This window comes from Pogoniulus pusillus, chromosome 32, assembly GCF_015220805.1.
Source record: "Pogoniulus pusillus isolate bPogPus1 chromosome 32, bPogPus1.pri, whole genome shotgun sequence".
Classification (NCBI taxonomy): domain Eukaryota; kingdom Metazoa; phylum Chordata; class Aves; order Piciformes; family Lybiidae; genus Pogoniulus; species Pogoniulus pusillus.
The window spans coordinates 13264656-13286777 of NC_087295.1; the positions used below are offsets into that span (position 1 = coordinate 13264656).

A 22122-nucleotide genomic window follows, 5' to 3' on the forward strand; every position below is an offset into this window, starting at 1 on the left:
GTAAGACTCAGCAGCTCTCAGGCTACAAAGAATGATGCCCTGGTAGTTAACTAACCTGTACTAGTAACTAGTGTGCTACACAAAGACTAGATAGCTTGCAAGCCTTCAGATGTCAATCTGAAGTTGGATCTTCAATCTGAAGTCTGATCAAGTTGGATCAATGCTCCAACTATTGATCTGACCAGATGTCACTGCATCAAATGGTCTCTGTAAGACATTAGCTACCACAAATGATGCCCTGGTAGTTAACTAACCTGTACTAGTAACTAGTGTGCCACACAAAGACTAGATAGCTTGCAAGCTTTCAATCTGAAGTTGGATCTTCAATCTGAAGTCTGATCAAGTTGGATGAATGCTCCAACTATCGATCTGACCAGATGTCACTGCATCAAACGGTCTCTGTAAGACATTAGCTACCACAAATGATGCCCTGGTAGTTAACTAACCTGTACTAGTAACTAGTGTGCTACACAAAGACTAGATAGCTTGCAAGCTTTCAATCTGAAGTTGGATCTTCAATCTGAAGTCTGATCAAGTTGGATCAATGCTCCAACTATTGATCTGACCAGATGTCACTGCATCAAATGGTCTCTGTAAGACATTAGCTACCACAAATGATGCTCTGGTAGTTAACCTGTACTAGTAACTAGTGTGCTACACAAAGACTAGATAGCTTGCAAGCTTTCAATCTGAAGTTGGATCTTCAATCTGAAGTCTGATCAAGTTGGATCAATGCTCCAACTATTGATCTGACCAGATGTCACTGCATCAAATGGTCTCTGTAAGACATGAGCTGAAGGCACATGTACGACAAAGGTATTCAAGCTAAACATACACCAAACAACAAATCCATTTGATGTAGCTTACTACACTGACTTACAGGTTTAGTGAAGGGTGCATAAGACATGTAGCCCACATGCTCATCCACAATGAATTCCATGCTGTGCCATAGTTAACTCTACACATCTATCATTTAAAAGCTGGTCTAGGTATATAAAATGAAGTCCAATCCTGATCTTTAGGATTACAGAGCTTTTACTTATTCAGTTTAACATGTACTAGAAGCACATTTGGCCCAGTTTATTCACATTAAACCTTTAAACAGTGCCTTAGCACCACATCTTAACATGCTTTCAAAGCCACATCTAGACTGAAGTCTAAACATTATATTAAGGGCAGAAGTTTTCTACTTAGGTCAAGCTCCAATCTAGTCAAAACCAAAGTCTTCACTGGCAATCTTTTCAACTATTGCTCTATCCTAACTACTGCAGCACAACTACTTGCATCCTTCCATATTTATAATTCAGCATTTTTACAGCATATCAAATAACTAAATTTAGGGTTTTTTTTGATCCCAACATTTATTTCAAGAGACACATTTCAAAGAGACATTGTATCAATGGCTTATAGGCAGGTGCTTACAGTTCATAGGGATATCAATTCCTGAATCAGAACCTAAGCAAAGTTAGTAAGCTGTCATTTCCTTTATGAACCATGTCATGGGGGGAAAAAAAAAGCCTTTTTGAAAGGCCATAAAAAAAATCAAGTCACATTCTGCCCTTTGCTCCAAGATGTAGAGATACTCACAATAGCAATCAACCTGTGAAATCAGCTGTTCACTGCCTAAGTGTTGGTAAGTGTGTAAGTAGAGCAGAAATATTTAACTGGGTTTTTTTGCAGAAGATTAGTAAAATCTTTGCCTTTCCCCCCCCACTACTTTACAAAGGTAACTTAAGATGTATGACTGATGAAAGATAAGCAGTGCAGCACTTCTGTGCTAATGCCCTGTGAGCAAGAGCAAGCAGACACCAGAACAAAAAGTGGAGTTAGAACCAGGAAGAATAAAGAATCTACCTGAAGGGGCATTGTAGCCAGGTGGGGGGTGGCCTCTTCTCCCAGGTAACCAGCAATAGAACAAGGGGACACAGTCTCAAGTTGTGCCAGGGTAGGTATAGGCTGGATGTTAGGAGGAAGTTCTTCACAGAGAGAGTGATTGGCATTGGAATGGGCTGCCCAGGGAGGTGGTGGAGGCACCGTCCCTGGGGGTCTTCAAGCAAAGCCTGGATGAGGCACTCAGTGCCATGGTCTGGTTGATTGGATAGGGCTGGGTGCTAGGTTGGACTGGATGATCTTGGAGGTCTCTTCCAACCTGGTTGATTCTATGATTCTACATTTTAACATAAATTATCCTTTCAGTATTGAAGTGATAGTGATTCTTCTAAAAGGTTTGCCTTCCAAATTTCTCCAGCCACCAATCACAGCTCAGATTCACATCTATGTGATCCTAAACCACCTGTCAATAGTTTTCCTCTCTTGCAGTGCTCACGTAGGAATACTGCTTACAGATGTTCAGACCTGAGCAAGTATTTCCATGTGATACTTCTTTCACTATGCATATCAGAGAGTCTGGTATTGGCAGGGAAACCCAGAAGAATCATCATCATAGAATCACAGAATCAAGCAGGTTGGAAGAGACCTCCAAACTCATCCAGGCCAACCTAGCACCCAGTCCTATCCAGTCAACCAGACCATGGCACTAAGTGCCCCAGCCAGGCTTTGCTTCAACACCTCCAGGGACGGCGACTCCACCACCTCCCTGGGCAGCCCATTCCAATGCCAATCACTCTCTCTGACAACAACTTCCTCCTAACATCCAGCCTAGACCTCCCCTGCCACAACTTGAGACTGGGTCCCCTTGTTCTGTGTATATGTCATTTTCACATACTAAATGCTGTATGTTTTCAGTTACCTTTGAAAGAACACCCATGAAAGAGAATGATCTTCATGTGAACTCTCTTCATTTCCCATAAGGAAGTCAGATTAAAGTGTTTTGGTTTTGGGCTTATTTTTTAATCGGTTTTTTGGGGCAGTTTTTTAATTAAGTAAGAGTCAGGTCCCTACTCTCCCTCCCTGGAAATGTTCAATGGATCAGACCTTGACCAATCTGGCCTAGTGGAGGGCATCTCTGCCCATGAGGTGGGGATTTGAACTAGATGATCTTTAAGGTCCTTTTCAAACCAAACCACTCTAGGAATCTATGAGCTTTATGAACTACTATTTATTAATTTAAGGAATATTAAGGTGCTGAAGCATGTCCAGAGAAGCACAATGAGGCTCATGGAGGACCTGGAGCATGACCTATGAAGAGCATCTGAGGGAGCTGGGATTGTTCAGTCTGGAGAGAAGGAGGCTGAGGGGTAGACCTCATTGCTCTCTACAACTACCTGAGAGTAGGTTGGAGCGAGGAGGGGGCCAGGCTCTTCTCCTTGGTGTCAAGCAATGGGACTAGAGGAAATAGTTACAAGCTGTGCCAGGGGATGTTAAGACTGGATCTTAGGAAGTATTTCTTCACAGAGTGGGTTATCAAACACTGGAATGGTCTGCTGAAGGCAGTGGTGGAGTCATCGTCCCTGAAGGAGTTTAAGCAGTGTGTGGACCTGGGCACTTAGGGACCTGGGATGAGATTGAACAAGGCCAAGTGCAGGGTTCTGCACTTTGGCCACAACAACCCCAAGCAGCACTACAGGCTGGGGACAGAGTGGCTGAGAGCAGCCAGGAGGAAAGGGACCTGGGGGTACTGATAGATAGTAAGCTGAAGATGAGCCAGCAGTGTGTCCAGGTGGCCAAGAGAGCCAATGGCATCCTGGCCTGCATCAGGAGCAGTGTGGCCAGTAGGACAAGGGAGGTTATTTCTGCCCCTGTACTCAGCACTGGTCAGGCCACACCTTGAGTATTGTGTCCAGTTCTGGGCCCCTCAATTCAAGAAAGATGTTGAGGTGCTGGAACATGTCCAGAGAAGGGCAACAAAGCTGGTGAGGGGCCTGAAGCACAAATCCTATGAGGAGAGGTTGAGGGAGCTGGGCCTGTTTAGCCTGCAGAAGAGGAGGCTCAGGGGTGATCTTATTACTGTCTACAACTACCTGAAGGGACATTGTAGGCAGGTGGGGGGTGGCCTCTTCTGCCAGGCAACCAGTGATAGAACAAGGGGACACAGTCTCAAGTTGTGCCAGGGTAGGTATAGGCTGGATATTAGGAAGAAGTTCTTCACAGAGAGAGTGATTGGCATTGGAATGGGCTGCCCAGGGAGGTGGTGGAGTGGCTGTGCCTGGAGGTGTTGAAGCAAAGCCTGGATGAGGCATTTAGTGCCATGGTCTGGTTGATTGGTTAGGGCTGGGTGCTAGGTTGGACTGGATGATCTTGGAGGTCTCTTCCAACCTGGCTGATTCTATGATTCTATGGTTTAGTGTTTGTCCTTTGGTGCTGGGTCAAGGGTTGAAGTCTCTACCTACCAGATGTATTCTATATGATTCTGTGAACTCAAGATGATAGTCCACAGCACAGTTTGCTCTTTTGTCTTCAGGGACCTGGCTGCAAAATGTGAGGAGGCAGATAATCAGTCTTTTCTCTGACAGCATATTTTCAGGGAGGTTTGCAGCAGTGTTCTCTCACTTAAACAAGTGAAGAAGGAAACTAAGAAATGCCTTGCTGATGAATGAAGGGGAGGTAAGCAGGTAACAGCAGGAGTTGTGGGAAGGCTAAAAGCAAAAGTGATCCATCCAGAAGAATCCAAAGTTTCTAAACACGTGGTAATTTTGAAAAAGAAAACAAGTAAAATAAGATGTGTGCTGAATGCAGGGGATAGGAAACATTCACTATAGAAACAGTCACGGCCCATCCTATCTCAACTCACCTCCACATCTACATGCCTTGCTACATGTAAACAACACTAGCTTTGCAAGACAAAAGACTAATTAATTGTTCAGCATTGACCAGTGCTATGGACAGTGGCACCGAGTGCACCCTCAGCAAGTCTGCTGACCACACCAAGCTGTGTGGTGCAGCAGCCAGGCTGGAGGGAAGGGATCCATCCAGAGGGACATGGACAGGCTGGAGAGGTGGGCACAAGCCAACCTCAGGAGGTTCACCAAGACCAAGGGCAAGGTCCTGCATCTGGGTCGAGGCAATGCCAAGCAGAAATGCAGGCTGGGCAGTGAGTGGCTGGAGAGCAGCCCTGAGGAGAGGGACTTGGGGGTGCTGATGGACGAGAGGCTCAACATGAGCCAGCAGGGTGCACTTGTAGCCCAGAAAGCCAAGCAGAGCCTGGGCTGCAGCAGGAGAAGTGTGGCCAGCAGGGCCAGGGAGGTGACTCTCTCCCTCTGCTCCACTCTGCTGAGACCCCACCTGGAGTACTGCATCCAGTTCTGGAGCCTCCATTACAAGAAGGATGTGGAGATGCTGGAGTGTGTCCAGAGAAGGGCCAGGAGGATGCTGAGAGGGCTGCAGCAGCTCTGCTGTGAGCACAGACTGAAAGAGTTGGGGCTGTGCAGGCTGCAGAAGAGGAGGCTCCCAGGTGACCTTCTTGGGGCCTTCCAGGATCTAAAGGGGGCTACAAAAAAGCTGAGCAGGGACTTTTCAGGCTGTCAGGGAGTGACAGGACTGGGAGGAGTGGAGCAAAGCTGGAGATGGATAGGTTCAGCCTGGAGGTGAGGAGGAAGTTGTTGATCATGAGAGTGGTGAGAGGCTGGAATGGGTTGCCCAGGGAGGTGGTTGAGGCCCCATGGCTGGAGGTGTTTCAGGCCAGGCTGGCTGAGGCTGTGTGCAGCCTGCTCTAGGGTAGGGTGTCCCTGGGTATGGCAGGGGGGTTGGAACTAGATAATTTTTGTGGTCCCTTCCAACCCTGACTGATTCCATGACCTACTATTATAAGCTCTTAAATACCTTATGCTGTTTCTCATATCAAGTAAGACAAAGCTCAGATGTCTGGTGCTGAAGCAGTGCACCAATAGATAGCTATTTGGAAACAACTGCAGGTGAAATGAACTTGCTCACTGTAAACTACTACTGGTTTTAACAGCTCTGGGTTTCAAAAGCACAAAAGCAACATCAAAACTGCTTAAAGACTTCACAGTACAACTAAATTACAACCACCACTAATAACTGCAGCCCTCCTGATTATTTTCCTGTTCATCTCTAATATTTCAGTACATCTTTTGTTGTAGCTATCTCAGGATATCACTCATTTAAAATACTAACTCCACCACTGGAGACAGAAAAAAAAAACACCCACAGCCAAAAAAATTCACATCCAAAAACCCAACCAACCAAAACAACAAAACCCAAACCATAACCAAGCCAAACACCTGACTGTAGGTGAGTGAAAGGAAAAGGCCACCATTTTTGGAACTTTGCATCTATGTTCTAGTTTAAATCTATATTCCTTTTTCATTTCAAAGAAAAAAAAAAAGAGGATTTCTTATCTGACTTCATGTAAAAGCTGAAGAGAGTTAAAAATACTGAATGAGAAAACAGTCACAACTGAGAGGAAATAAAACATGCAGGCAGAGGTAACTGTTATATTCCTTTGTGCCCAGGTTATGTGCCAAACACATCACAATGCAAGTGCTCCAGATGCAGAGAGCATCACACATGGACAGCATAAATGTTGATAGTTGCCTGGTGTTTTGTCAACATTTTCCTCTGTCTTCTTTTCTTGGCTTTCCTGAACTTCTAAGTCCTCCTCAGGTGGGTGGATTATTACTGAAGGAATATCATCACTGGCAGGTGACACTAGCAATTCCTTGCCCTGAAGTGTGCTTGGCTGGGCACTTGTGGTTGGCAGGTGGCTGCAGGTAGGACTGGAGGGTGGTGTGTTTTGAGGGGTGGTTATGGGGGTTGTAGGCCTCGAGGTTACTGGGGTTCCAGCTCTTGAAGAAGGAAGAAGGTAATTGAGAAGAAGCGACAAACGGTTTTCTCCTCTCAGGGAAAGGTGGGAGGCAGAGAGACCTGTTCGTAAAGAGTGGCGGGAGGCTGAAAGCCCTTCCCCTGAGACAAAACAAAGGAGACACCATGAGGTTTACAACAGGAATGTACTAGGAAAACCCACGAAATGTAGACACAAAGATGCATTAACATAGTCAGCTGCAAGCTTTCCAGGAGAGGGGTCATCCACATGCAAGAAAGACATGAGATGAGAGCAAATCTCATTTCACACTAGGAAAAGTCAGGAATGACTGATGAGTACAGATTAGAGGGCAAAGAACAGGTGGGAGAGGGTATTCTCTTTAAGGCAGTGAGACATGTTAATAAAACAAACAAAAAACCCCAAACCACAAACAAACCCCAGAGTTAAAACTGCCTCTCTTAAAACCAATTCCTAAGTTTTCCTAGATTGTCTTATTCCAAATTACTGCTAACTTCAAAGCCATTCAAAAAGCACAGTAAGAAAACAGGAGCAGCCAAAGTCATTACAAGACTTCAGCATGAGAGTGGTGAGAGCCTGGAATGGGTTGAAGCAGGGCCAAGGAAGTCATTCTCCTCCTCTACTCTGCTCTGCTGAGACCCCACCTGGAGTACTGCATCCAGTTCTGGAGCCCCCATTACAAGAGGGATGTGGATGTGCTGGAGTGTGTCCAGAGCAGGGCCAGGAGGATGCTCAGAGGGCTGCAGCAGCTCTGCTGTGAGCACAGACTGAAAGAGTTGGGGCTGTGCAGGCTGGAGAAGAGGAGGCTCCCAGGTGACCTTCTTGTGGCCTTCCAGGATCTAAAGGGAGCCTACAAAAAAGCTGGGGAGGGACTTTTTAGGCTTCAGGGAGTGACAGGACTGTGGGGAATGGTGCAAAGCTGGAGGTGGGCAGGCTCAGACTGCAGGTGAGGAGGAAGTTGTTGAGCCTGAGAGTGGTGAGAGGCTGGAATGGGTTGCCCAGGGAGGTGGTTGAGGCCCCATGGCTGGAGGTGTTTAAGGCCAGGCTGGCTGAGGCTGTGTGCAGCCTGTTCTAGGGTAGGGTGTCCCTGGGCATGGCAGGGTTGTTGGAACTGGCTGCTCCTTGTGGTCCCTTCCAACCCTGACTAAATCTATGTTTCTATGACTTCAGAGTTAACTGCACTCATCATACACAAAGCATAGTTTCTTTTCAAACAAAAATCTTCCTACATGAAGATGCTCAAACACAACTACCTGTGTTAGATTCAACACTCTTGTTTTCACAGGAAGTTTCCTGGCCAGCTGTAATCTCCATATAAATTTTTGCAGAGGGCCCAAGGACAAGTCACAGTTCCTCTTACATTTCTTCTTGCTGTGACTTATCACATATCCCCATTTAACTAAACCCAAATACATTTCTCCATAATCCATGAGACTTTTCTTGCCCTATCCAGTTTCAATGTCCTACTGATTTAATAAATACAGAATATAGTCTTTGTGATGGTACCCTCAGATTTAAGTTTGTAACAGACTTCAGGTCCTTCTTAAACAGGAAGACAGATTATCTATCTTCATAACAGCACTTCCACTGGGAGATTTAGTGATAGCATTTCTCCTCCTGTTTATCACAGACTTCTCCTGAGATGGCAGTCTCCTTGAGAGAAGTACTGGAAAGCTGAAACCAAAAATGCACTTTTTGTTCCACACACCATGCCACCAAGCAAGGAAATGGCAAACTAGACACATTTGGTCTTGCTTCTATACTAGGCACAACAGAAATCAAGACTCTGAACAACGCTAGAACCATTTACAGGCAGACACCAAAAAGTATGCCTAAGTAAAGGTCACAAACTTCAACACCCCCTGGCCTAAGGGAAGAGTGTATTCTACAGGTACAAATTTGATTAAAAGCAGAAGCCTCAAATGTCAACTATTAAAACTGCTGTGCAGTTTGCTGTGCAAACTGTGTTGTCTGTATTAATTGCTGCTGTGATGAGTAGGCTTCTGTCAATGTATCTCATGAACACAGAATATCCTAACACACAGATGTAAAAAAGAACCTAAGAAGTATCCCAAGCACAACTCCAGGCTGGGCAGTGAGTGGCTGGAGAGCAGCCCTGAGGAGAGGCATTTGAGGGTGCTGGTGGACAAAAAGCTCAACAGGAGCCAGCAGTGTGCACTTGCAGCCCAGAAAGCCAAGCAGAGCCTGGGCTGCAGCAGGAAAAGTGTGGCCAGCAGGGCCAGGGAGGTGATTATCTTCCTCTAATCAGCTCTGGTGAGACCCCACCTGGAGTACTGCATCCGGATCTGGAGCCCCCATTACAAGAGGGATGTGGATGTGCTGGAGTGTGTCCAGAGCAGGGCCAGGAGGATGCTGAGAGGGCTGCAGCAGCTCTGCTGTGAGCACAGACTGAAAGAGTTGGGGCTGTGCAGGCTGCAGAAGAGGAGGCTCCCAGGTGACCTTCTTGGGGCCTTCCAGGATCTGAAGGGGGCTACAAAAATGCTGAGCAGGGACTTTTAAGGCTCTCAGGGAGTGACAGGACCGGGGGGAATGGAGCAAAGCTGGAAGTGGAGAGATTTAGAGTGGACATGAGGAGGAAGTTGTTGAGCCTGAGAGTGGTGAGAGGCTGGAATGGGTTGCCCATGGAGGTGTTTGAGGCCCCATGGCTGGAAGTGTTTAAGGCCAGGCTGGCTGAGGCTCTGTGCAGCCTGCTCTAGGGTAGGGTGTCCCTGGCCATGGCAAGGGGGTTGGAACTGGCTGATCCTTGTGGTCCCTTCCAACCCTGACTGATTCTATTATGCACATATGGATGTTTGGTTTACTTATTTACCAGAGAGACACCATAGGATTATAAAGACCAAGTCAGTACACAGTGGCAGAAAGTTTGTCAGACTGCCTTGATTTCTTGTTTCATCATATACCCCATGCTCTGTTGTAGGAACAGTATTAAGAGGAAAAAAAAAAACCACACTTAAAAGTGGAAGTGATACAAGAAAAGTAATGGACAAGCAAGAAAACTCAAACATAGAGTTCTCAAAATTGTAACTGGTGATAGAAGTGTTCAAGGATTGGTAAAACCAGTTGGTTTGGTTCTGAATTTGTCATCTGCTAACCAGAACAGTAAATTCAGGAGTTCTGTTTTTATACAAAGTAATTGTATTAATTCCAGAAAATATAATTCAGAAGCAATCTGGGAAGTATTTAAGGATACATCATACATTCACCAGCCAACAGAAATTAATCAGCAACCTTGGAATTCCCTGGAGAATGCTCCCAGCATGCACATCAAATGGAACATGTTCTAAGCAATAAGACATCTTTCAAGACAGGAGAGGAGCTTCCTTTCAAGGAGTAATTCATCAGATCAGTGCTATGCTTTCACTAGAGAATTTCAATTGAAATGCAAAAGAAAACAAAGATCAGAAGCAGAGATCACAAGAAGTACAACAATGAAGGTGTGCTGCTCTACAGTATGCATTTCTATTTGGACTTTAGATCTGGATGTCTGGACTATAGGCATGGATACTCCAGAATGTTTTCAGGAACTGGTTTCATAACAGATGTAGTCCAACCTATAAAAACACAGATACCTTTCTGTGGACTGTTGTTTTTTGCTATCCTTCTCTACAAAACAACATAAAGTGTCCTAGTTAAAAGTATTTTCTTCACCATTAGCATAATATAATTAGAAAGTCTCTAAGAGAACCACACTGGGTTAAAACAGCAATTGTCAGCACTGCTGACCTTGTAACATGACCAAAAAGTAAACCTCTAGTATAAAGACTGACCAAACAAGCAGGATCCACATGGCAAAGCAAAGCTATGCCATGATGCTGAAATTCCTCAGACACTGCACATTTCTCATATCCTATAAAACTCCAGCAGGAGAAGTGTGGCCAGCAGGTAGAGACTTGGGGGCGCCAGTGGACAAAAAAGCTCAACAGGAGCCAGCAGTGTGCATTTGCAGCCCAGAAAGCCAAGCAGAGCCTGGGCTGCATCAGGAGAAGTATGGACAGCAGAAACAGGCGATTTTCCCCCTCTACTCCACTCTGCTAAGACCTCACCTGGAGTGCTGTACCCAGTTCTGGAGCCCCCATTACAAGAAGAACATGGATGTCCAGAGAAGGGCCAGGAGGATGTTCAGAGGGCTGCAGCAGCTCTGCTGTGAGCACAGACTGAAAGAGTTGGGGCTGTGCAGACTGCAGAAGAGAAGGCTCCCAGGTGACCTTCTTGTGGCCTTCCAGGATCTGAAGGGGCCTACAAAAAAGCTGGGGAGGGACTTTTTAGGCTATCAGGGAGTGACAGGACTAGGGGGAACGAAACAAAGCTGAGGATGGGTAGGTTCAGGCTGGATGTGAGGAGGAAGTTGTTGATCATGAGAGTGGTGAGAGGCTGGAATGGGTTGCCCAGGGAGGTGGTTGAGGCCCCATCCCTGGAGATGTTTAAGGCCTTCCAACCCTGATTCTATGATTAGGACCAGTGTAGGTCTATCTCAATAGTTCCAAACACTAGCACATGCCATATATGCAGGAAGGAGCAGAATGTTTGAGTAAATGCAAAACCACAGAAACATCATTTACAGCTTACACACAGCACACACTGTTACCATTAGCTCTCTGCTTATCAAGAAGGAAACACTTATCTGTTATTATGAGTCGACTTTTCCTTCATCTCCCAGTAAGAACATTACTTAAGAGGTTAGAGCAAAGTGGATGCTACAACTTATCTCACCATTTCGTTCAAGCAAGTGAGGGTCAGAATGTTTCTTGCCTATATCAGCAAAAGACCGAACCAAGGGGATCCGATTGCTGAACTTCTTCTCGTTCTGATGGTGGTGCCTTTTCAGAAGGGCTCCTCTCACATTCTCTCGTATGGATTCATCCAGCTGCCCTGAGGCAATCATGTTGTCCAAAACCATATCTAGAAAACAACAAAAAAGAACAATTTAATATGTTTAATATACAGAAATATCACAGTGTCACAGTATCATCAGGGTTGGAAGAGACCTCACAGATCAGCAAGTCCAACCCTTTACCACAGAGCTCAAGGCCAGACCATGGCACCAAGTGCCACGTCCAGTCCTGCCTTGAACAGCTCCAGGGACGGCGACTCCACCACCTCCCCGGGCAGCCCATTCCAGTGTCCAATGACTCTCTCAGGGAAGAACTTTCTCCTCACCTCCAGCCTAAATCTCCCCTGGCGCAGCCTGAGGCTGTGTCCTCTTGTTCTGGTGCTGGCCACCTGAGAGAAGAGAGCAACCTCCTCCTGGCCACAACCTCCCCTCAGGTAGTTGTAGACAGCAATAAGGTCACCCCTGAGCCTCCTCTTCTCCAGGCTAACCAATCCCAGCTCCCTCAGCCTCTCCTCGTAGGGCTGTGCTCAAGGCCTCTCCCCAGCCTCGTCGCCCTTCTCTGGACATGCACAAGCATCTCAACGTCCCTTCTAAACTGGGGGGCCCAGAACTGAACACAGCACTCAAGGTGAGGTCTAACCAGTGCAGAGTACAGGGGCAGAATGACCTCCCTGCTCCTGCTGGCCACACCATTCCTGATGCAGGCCAGGATGCCACTGGCTCTCTTGGCCACCTGGGCACACCACTGGCTCATATGCATACACACAAACACCTATAAAATCTCTTCTTCACCACACTCAAGCACTGTAGTTGCACCAAACAAGAAGAATTAAATCTAAGAATCAATCAGGCTGGTAGAGACATCCAAAATCATCCAGTCCAACCTAGCACCCAGCCCTATCCAATCAACCAGACCATGGCACTAAGTGTCTCGTTCAGAGAAGGGCAACAAAGCTGGTGAGGGGCCTGGAACACAAATGCTATGAGGAGAGGCTGAGGGAGCTGGGGGTGTGCAGCCTGCAGAAGAGGAGGCTCAGGGCAGACCTCATTGCTGGCTACAACTACCTGAAGAGAGTCTGTAGCCAGGTGGGGTTGGTCTCTGCTGCCAGGCCACCAGCAATAGAACAAGGGGACACAGTGTGAAGTTGTGCCATGGCAGGTCTAGGCTGGATGTTAGGAGGAAGTTGTTGGCAGAGAGAGTGATTGGCATTGGAATGGGCTGCCCATGGAGGTGGTACTAAGATTGCTACATTCAACATTTTAAACCAAGAGATTAGCTTTACAGACTACCTACTGAACACTTCCTCAACTATGAAAAATAGGAATCATAGAATCAACCAGGTTGGAAGAGACCTCCAAGCTCATTCAGTCCAACCTAGCACCCAAGCCTATTCAATCAACCAGACCATGGCATTAAGTGCCTCATCCAGTCTTTGCTTGAACACCTCCAGGGACAGCAACTCTACTACCTCCCTGGGCAGCCCCTGAGTGAATTCCAAACATATGAAAACAAAACATGGAAACAGTTTCAGCACTGCCAAAGCTTTCAACATCAAAGCAGCTGTCTTTCACAGACATGTTGGTCTGCTCAAAGCCTAACATAATTCCTGATAAAGCATTCCACTCTATGGTACCTACAAGCAAGAGTATCAAAATTGTCTAAAACTAGTTCAAAGACATTCAAGCTAAAGCAGGTGTGTGTGCATGCAAACACACATAAACACACATACAGGGCAAATATGCACATATACAGGTGAAAGAGCCAAGTTGATTTTATAGCATCCAAAATCACCCCACGATTAGTGGTCAACTACTCAACATAGTAGATCAAACAACCTGGACAAATTTCTGCTCACCTCTTTTAAAGATGAAAAAAAGAATACCTGATATGTTACAATCAGCTGCACTAATGGCATCATTAACAATCACCCAAGTTAAGATTAAGAATTATAGTCTGATATGATTCTATGAGGTTCACATTTCCCTGAATGTGTTCTTTGTTTCTGCAGATGCAATGTAAGTATCATAGAATCATGATTCTATGTCCAGAGAAGGGCAACAAAGCTGGTGAGGGGCCTGGAACACAAACCCTATGAGAAGAGGCTCAGGGAGCTGGGGGTGTGCAGCCTAGAGAAGAGGAGGCTCAGGGGTGCTGTCTACAACTACCTGAAAGGGAGGTTGTAGCCAGGTGGGGTTGGCCTTTTCTCCCAGGCAACCAGCAACAGAACAAGGGGACACAGTCTCAAGTTTTGCCAGGGAAAGTATAGGCTGGATGTTAGGAGGAAGTTGTTGGCAGAGAGAGTGATTGGCATTGGAATGGGCTGCCCAGGGAGGTGGTGGAGGCACTGTCCCTGGAGGTGTTGAAGCAAAGCCTGGATGAGGCACTTAGTGCCATGGTCTGGTTGATTGGACAGGGCTGGGTGCTAGGTTGGGCTGGATGATCTTGGAGGTCTCTTCCAACCTGGTTGATTCTATGATATTTACATTTCCCTGAATGTGTTCTTTGTTTCTGCAGATGCAATGTAAGGATCATAGAATCAGGATTCTATGAGATTTACATTTCCCTGAATGTGTTCTTTGTTTCTGCAGATCCAATGCAAGGATCATAGAATCAGGATTCTATGAGATTTACATTTCCCTGAATGTGTTCTTTGTTTCTGCAGATGCAATGTAAGGATCATAGAATCAGGATTCTATGAGATTTACATTTCCCTGAATGTGTTCTTTGTTTCTGCAGATGCAATGCAAGGATCATAGAATCATGATTCTATGAGCTTTACATTTCCCTGAATGTTCTTTGTTTCTGCAGATGCAATGTAAGGATCATAGAATCATGATTCCATGAGATTTACATTGCATCTGCAGAAACAAAGAACACATTCAGGGATCAGAACATAAAGGCCAACTCTGGACCTCATATTAAGATACATAGAAGAGGTCCTACTCAGATGAGTAAGTAAAGTTAGGATCAGATCTTGACAGCCAGATGAAGCATACACACCACCAGAAATCATCTCAAGTTAGTTACAAATTGAAGAATAAAGTGTTTTTCAGAAGTGTTGGTGCAACCTGCTATCTCATCTAGTGTGCTTGCTCTCATGTCCAACATGACCGTTCCATTAAGAATACAGCTTCGCAGTTCAAAGAGGCTGTGCAGAGACAGAGTTGCTACGTAAGGCTTGCTCCATCGATCACCACCATCTTCAACATCCTCTTCAAATTTCAGCCACCTGAAAGGCACATGCATGCATATAAATACATTGCTCCTGGCAGACAGGTGAGTTGGAAAACAATCTCACTCCTCCCTGTAGCTACTGCATGACACAGAAAAGGAAATCACTTCAGCTCGTACCAGCTTTCATTTTCTCATACAACAAAGCCAACTCACTCTGCTGTGGGATACATTTTGATTCTTTTGCTTTGAACAATACCTGTCTACTCATGAGTTCTTGTGAACAGTGTGGGATTGTGCCTTGTTATTTCATTTGCATATCTTGATTTCATCAGTATATCAGCATTAGAAAGCTGTCTGAAACACACTGTATGCCACGTTGGGGTCTCCTGGAGTGCCCAGGCAGACACACCAGGTGTGCTAGTTTGAGCCCAGCTGCAATGTTTTGGTGAGAAGAACTAGATTACAGGCTGTGGAAGGAAAACAAGGCTGATGTCTACTTCACTCCCAGGCTTGCTGAGAGATACAAGAACAAGAATCTAAACACAGATAACTCACTTCTCCTGGGGGAACTGACTGAGCTGAATTTCTCTCTCTAGCCTCTCTGCCATCTCTCTGATTAATCCACTTTGCTTCCTAACCCCCTGGCCGAACCTCCATTCTTCCTTGGGACTGGGGTAAGGTTGAGAGGGGTGGGGAGAAGGTGGAAGGGTGGTTGGGAGCCCCTCCTGGGCACTCAGGTTTCTGGGAGGGCTGTTGTGTGTCTGTATTACCTTTTACCTTGTCTATTTCTGTCTATAACTGTATATACTGTAACTATCTGCTTCTATATTGAGCTAAGCTGTAAATCTAAGCTTCATTCAATTTCCAGAGCTGGCTGAGTCTAGTCTGGGTGATTTCCAAAGTGTGTGGGGGGGCAGGGAACACCCAAACCATCACACCAGGTAATACTAATATGTGCAACTATAAATTGATCTTGGTTTTGACTTGCTGGTCTTAGGTAAACTAAGCTTCTGCAAAAGCAGACATGCCATAAATTAGAAGTACTGAATGAGGAAGAATTTATGACCATGTAGAAGTTAACACAACCAATGTGGGCCAAAAGTAATCACAGCATCCTGTAATATTAATGTGTGCCATTTGTAAAAAATTACTCAAATGCTACCTAAAAAGAACATAAATATGCAATGTTCACTACATTTGAGCACAAAATCCTGACATTAATATATCAGCAATAATCAAAGATATTTCCAAGATAGCAAATACTGTGCTCCATGGCAGAACATCTGTATTTATAACTTAGTTGTAGCTTTCACAGTGCTTGGCATGACTAGCTTCAGCAAGGCAACATTTCACAAACTATACTGATTCTTACAAAGTTGGATAAGCATTTAACAAGTATTTGATTCTGTGAGTGAGAATTGAGTGAGCAACTACTAGAACTCATGAAAATTCTAACCTACACCTGTGTGCTAGTTTGAGCCCAGCTGGGATATTTTGGTGAGAAGAATTAGATGATAGGCTGTGAAAAGAAAACAGTGGTGATGTCTGCTTCACTCACAGGCTTGCTGAGATGGGTAAGAACAAGAACACATAGGCAAGGGAGTCTCTATCTGGGCTTTGGGCTGAACTTCTCTCTCTAACCTAACCTGCCATCTGTGTGAGTAATCCTTCTGCTTCCTAACTCCCCTGGCTGACCCTCCACACTTACCCTGAACATAAGGCAAGATCTGGGATAAGGTAGAGGGGTGGGGAGAAGGTGGAAGGGTGGTTGGGAGCCCCTCCTGGGGACTCAGGTTTCTGGGAGGGCTGTTGTGTTTCTGTATTACCTTTTTAACTTGTCTATTTCTGTCTGTGTTGTAAATACCTTCTCGTTTATTGTGCTAAGCTGTAAATATAAAGCTTCATTCAATTTCCAAAGCCTCTGAGTCTAGTCTGGGTGATTTTCTATGGGGGGTGAGGTGATGGTTAACACCCAAACCATCACAACCTGGTTTGCAGCTCCTTGAAATAAAATCACTAAAGATATACCTTGATACAGCCTCATTGTAAGCATACCTAGCTGTTTCCTTCCATTCATATTCTTCTCCATCCCTGAAGCAAAGTTCATCCATTTCAGTAAAGAGGTCATGGGGAATGTGTTCATCATCATCTTCAGTACCCAAGATAAACTGCACTCGCTGTGATGGTGTATCTTGAGGAGGAAAAATGAAGCAACAGCACTCATACTCCTATTATGCATGAAACACCACACTCAGATACACAGCACAATGTCCTCTTCAAGACAGGTGAGAAAGCAATGTCCATGTTTCTTCTGTTCAAAAGGAGGTCCTTTAAAAATGTGTTATTGGTTCTAAAAACAGTGCATCTGGAAATACATGTTCATGCAATGCACTTAGGCATTTTTAGCTCTTCTATAGGTTAACAACAGGAAAATAGCAATAGCAAAGCTGGTATAAGAGTTAAAATTAATACAGCAAAGGGTTGGAAACTTCTTTCCAATTTGAGTCAAACTATATGATGCCATCATTTAGTAAAGCCTGCAGTTCCTTTATTCTCTGCTCAGCCTGACTGATAGTGGGATAAAGCTGTGTTTGTAGCTTAGCCTTTTCCATTTCCTGACTTCCTACTTCTGTAAATTTGTCCTTAACATCCTTTGAAGAATTCCCAAATTAGAACCTATAAATAAACCTACTTTGTATCTAGTTTAGAGGTAGGGTTTTCAGGAAAATAATTCTATTTTTATAATTCCAGACTCTGCCACATTAATTCCCTGTCTCCACAACAGTATTACAAAGCTCTAGTCCAATCTATTCATTTCAGGCCACTGGACATTCACATAAAAACCTGGATGAAGTTCAACCTATGATTTAAATAAAACATGACCATAAATTCCTTGCCCAATTCTATAAAAGAAATCTGAAGTTCAACTTATGATTTAGATAAAACATGACCCCAAAATACTTGGCCAATTCCATATAAAAGAATCTGAATTTCAACTTATGATTTAGATGAAATATGACCACAAAATCCTTGCCCAATTCTATATAAAAGAAATCTGAATTTCAACCTATCATTTAGATGAAATATGATCACAAAATCCTTGCCCAATTCTATATAAAAGCAATATGAATTTCAACTTATGATTTAGATGAAATATGACCACAAAATCCTTGCCCAATTCTATATAAAAGAAATATGAAGTTCAACTTATGATTCAGATAAAACATGACCACAAAATCCTGGTCCAATTCTATATAAACAAATCTGAAGTTCAACTGATGATTTAGATAAATCATGACCACAAAATCCTTGCCCAATTCTATATAAAAGCAATATGAATTTCAACTGATGATTTAGATCAAATATGACCGCAAAATCCTTGCCCAATTCTATATTAAAGAAATATGAAGTTCAACTTATGATTTAGATAAAACATGACCCCAAAATCCTTGCCCAATTCCATATAAAAGAAATCTGAATTTCAACTTATGATTTAGAAAAAACAGGACCCCAAAATCCTTGCCCAATTCTATATAAAAGCAATATGAAATTCAACTGATGATTTAGATGAAATATGACCCCAGAATCCTTGTCCAATTCTATATAAAAGCAATATTAATTTCAACTGATGATTTAGATGAAATATGACCACAAAATCCTTGCCCAATTCTATATAAAAGAAATCTGAATTTCAACCTATGATTTAGATGAAATATGACCACAAAATCCTGGTCCAATTCTATATAAACAAATCTGAATTTCAACTTAGGATTTAGATCAAATATGACCACAAAATCCTTGCCCAATTCTATATAAAAGAAATATGAACTTCAACTTATGATTTAGATCAAATATGACCACAAAATCCTTGCCCAATTCTATATAAAAGAAATATGAACTTCAACTTATGATTTAGATCAAATATGACCACAAAATCCTTGCCCAATTCTATATAAAAGAAATATGAACTTCAACTTATGATTTAGATCAAATATGACCACAAAATCCTTGCCCAATTCAATATAAAAGAAATATGAAGTTCAACTGATGATTTAGATAAATCATGACCATAAAATCCTTGCCCAATTCTATATAAAAGCAATATGAATTTCAACTGATGATTTAGATCAAATATGACCACAAAATCCTTGCCCAATTCTACATAAAAGAAATCTGAATTTCAACTTATGATTTAGAAAAAACAGGACCCCAAAATCCTTGCCCAATTCTATATAAAAGCAATATGAATTTCAACTGATGATTTAGATAAATCATGACCATAAAATCCTTGCCCAATTCTATATTAAAGAAATATGAAGTTTAACTTATAATTTAGACAAAACAGGACTATAAAATCCTTGCCCAATTCTATATTAAAGAAATATGAAGTTTAACTTATAATTTAGACAAAACAGGACTATAAAATCCTTGCCCAATTCTATATTAAAGGAATATGAAGTTTAACTTATGATTTAGATAAAACAGGACCACAAAATCCTTGCCCAATTCTATATTAAAGAAATAGGAAGTTCAACTTATGATTTAGATAAATCATGACCATGACATCCTTGCCCAATTCTATATAAAAGCAATATGAAAGTCAACTTATGATTTAGACAAATCATGACCACAAAATCCTTGTCCAATTCTACATAAAAGTAGTATGAATTTCAACTTGTGATTTAGATACTACATGACCCCCAAATCCTTGTCCAATTCTGTATAAAAGAAATATGGAATTCAACTTATGATTTAGATGAAATATGACCACAAAATCCTTGCCCAATTTTATATGAGAAAATATCAATTTCAGTGAAAACAAGCAGCAGCAACCAAACAGTTTTTAAGCATAGCAGCTACTCCATGTTGATTTTTCAAGAGACACATTGAGCTTCCACAACAGATTTCTTACCATACGATGGGGATTCTCGACCATCCTCTCTGTCAGTTTCCCTTTCTTTTTTCCTCCTGTGATGCCTGTGCCCACGATGTCTATGTCGTCGACGCCCTTGCTTTCCAAAGGGGACATGAACTCCAATATACACAGCTCTGTGGCCTTTTCAACAAAGTTTGAGAGGAAACAATTAAATAGAAACCCACTTCCAGCCAAAACTGAGAATGTAAGTTAAGAAAGACAAGGAACTCAACAAAAAGAAACCTAAAAGCATTTGGCAAATCTACTTTTAGTGAACCAGTATTGCTATTACACAGTATCCCAGTATCATCAGGGTTGGAAGAGACCTCACAGATCATCAAGTCCAACCCTTTACCACAGAGCTCAAGGCCAGACCATGGCACCAAGTGCCACGTCCAATCCTGCCTTGAACAGCTCCAGGGACGGCGACTCCACCACCTCCCCGGGCAGCCCATTCCAGTGTCCAATGACTCTCTCAGTGAAGAACTTTCTCCTCACCTCGAGCCTCCTTCTGTCCTTCCCAGGTGCCAAGAAACTAGTGCTATACTCATACTGACAAGATGCTAAATGAATACAGCCCAATTTGAGAATTCAATTGTGAAATAAGTAACACAAACACACAAGCTTGACCTGTAACAGTGAACGAAGCTGCATGAGAAACACCAGGACAAGGTAGAGAAAATCACAGAATCAACCAGGTTGGAAGAGACCTCCAACATCATCCAGTCCAACCTAGCACCCAGTTCTAGCCAGTCAACCAGACCATGGCACTAAGTGCCTCATCCAGGCTTTTTTTGGACACCTCCAGGGATGGTGACTCCACCACCTCCCTGGGCAGCCCATTCCAATGCCAATCACTCTCTCTGACAACAACTTCCTCCTAACATCCAGCCTAGACCTCCCCTGCCACAACTTGAGACTGTGTCCCCTTGTTCTGGTGCTGCTTGCCTGGCAGAAGAGACCAACCCCACCTGGCTACAGCCTCCCTTCAGGTAGTTGTAGACAGCAATGAGCTCTGCCCTGAGCCTCCTCTGCTGCAGGCTGCACACCCCCAGCTCCCTCAGCCTCTCCTCACAGGGCTGTGCTCCAGGCCCCTCACCAGCTTTGTTGCCCTTCTCTGGACACCTTCCAGCACCCCAACATCTCTCTTGAATTGAGGATCTCAGAACTGGACACAGTACTCAAGGTGTGGCCTGACCAGTGCTGAGCACAGGGGCAGAATAACCTCCCTTGTCCTGCTGGCCACACTGCTCCTGAGCCAGGCCAGGATGCCATTGGCTCTGCTGCCCACCTGGGCACACTGCTGCCTCATCTTCAGCTACTCTCTACCAGCACTCCCAGGTCACTTTCTTCCTGCCTGCTCTCAGCCACTCTGTCCCCAGCCTGTAGCACTGCTTGGGGTTGTTGTGGCCAAAGTGCAGAACCCTGCACTCGGCCTTGTGCAATCTCATCCCATTGGCTTCTGCCCACCCATCCAGCTTAGCAAGGTCCCTCTGCAGGGCTCTCCTACCTTCCAACAGACCAAGACCTCCTCCTAGCTTAGTGTCCTCTGCAAACTTAATGATGCTGGAGTCAACCCTCTGGTCCAGATCATCAATAAATTAGAATCAACTGATTGGCACTGTTACAAATCTGAACTCAAGCACACTAGAAGCTTGTCACACACATATAGAATCACACAGAAACATCCAAGTTGGAAAAGCCCCTTGAGATCACCGAGCCCAACCTATAACTACTGCACAGGATTCACCTCAAACCATATCCCCAAGCATCACATGCAGAACACCCTTAAACACATCCAGGGGGAGTGACTGCACCTCCCTGGGCAGCTCATTCCAGTCCCCGATCACTCCCTCCATGAAAAACTTTCTCCTAATAGCTAATCTAAATCTCTGCAGTCTCATCTTGAGACCATTTATCCCTTGTTCTGTTTCTGACTACCTGTGAGAAGAGCCCAGCAGCAGCCTCTCCACAATGTCCCTTCAGGTAGTTGCAGGCAGCAATGAGGTCTGCCCTCAGGCTCCTCTGTTTCACACTAACCATCCCCAGCTCCCTCAGCCACTCCTCATAAGATTTATTCTCTAGGCCCTTCTCCAGCTTCATTGTCCTCCTCTGGACCTGCTCCAGCACAAAGCTATTTGTTTCCATGTAAGAGTGGAAAATAGATTAATTTGTTTAAGCATTCATCAGTCCTATTTATAGGGAGAACCTTTTCTTTTTCGAGTTTCTCCTAGCAATAACACCCAGCCCCTACTGGGTAGTGTGAACTCCACCCTGCATGACTAACACATGCAAAGCAGTTCCCAGTGATGTAGTGAAATGTGGCACCTAAACATAAATGAACTTGCTTGACACAATATGATTAGGTGGCACCACTGACAATGATCACATTCTTGATGTCACTGCAGTACAATAAACTTATGTAAAGGGAAAGCAAAACTACAGCATTCAAAGGCAGCTACATCTCTCACCACACTCCA

At 44.1% G+C, this 22122-nt stretch overlaps 1 protein-coding gene across 1 annotated transcript in view; it reads right to left on the reverse strand.

Moving 5' to 3' along the window:
* Window positions 1-22122, reverse strand: part of SLC4A7 (solute carrier family 4 member 7) — a 110504-nt gene that overhangs the window by 39316 nt on the left and 49066 nt on the right. Inside the window, exons 3-7 of the mRNA XM_064169811.1 lie at window positions 19640-19783; window positions 16783-16918; window positions 14622-14782; window positions 11432-11620; window positions 6454-6822 (exon numbers count right to left, since the gene is read on the reverse strand). Coding sequence (XP_064025881.1) covers window positions 6454-6822; window positions 11432-11620; window positions 14622-14782; window positions 16783-16918; window positions 19640-19783 — 999 coding nt within the window. The remainder of the gene's footprint in view (window positions 1-6453; window positions 6823-11431; window positions 11621-14621; window positions 14783-16782; window positions 16919-19639; window positions 19784-22122) is intronic.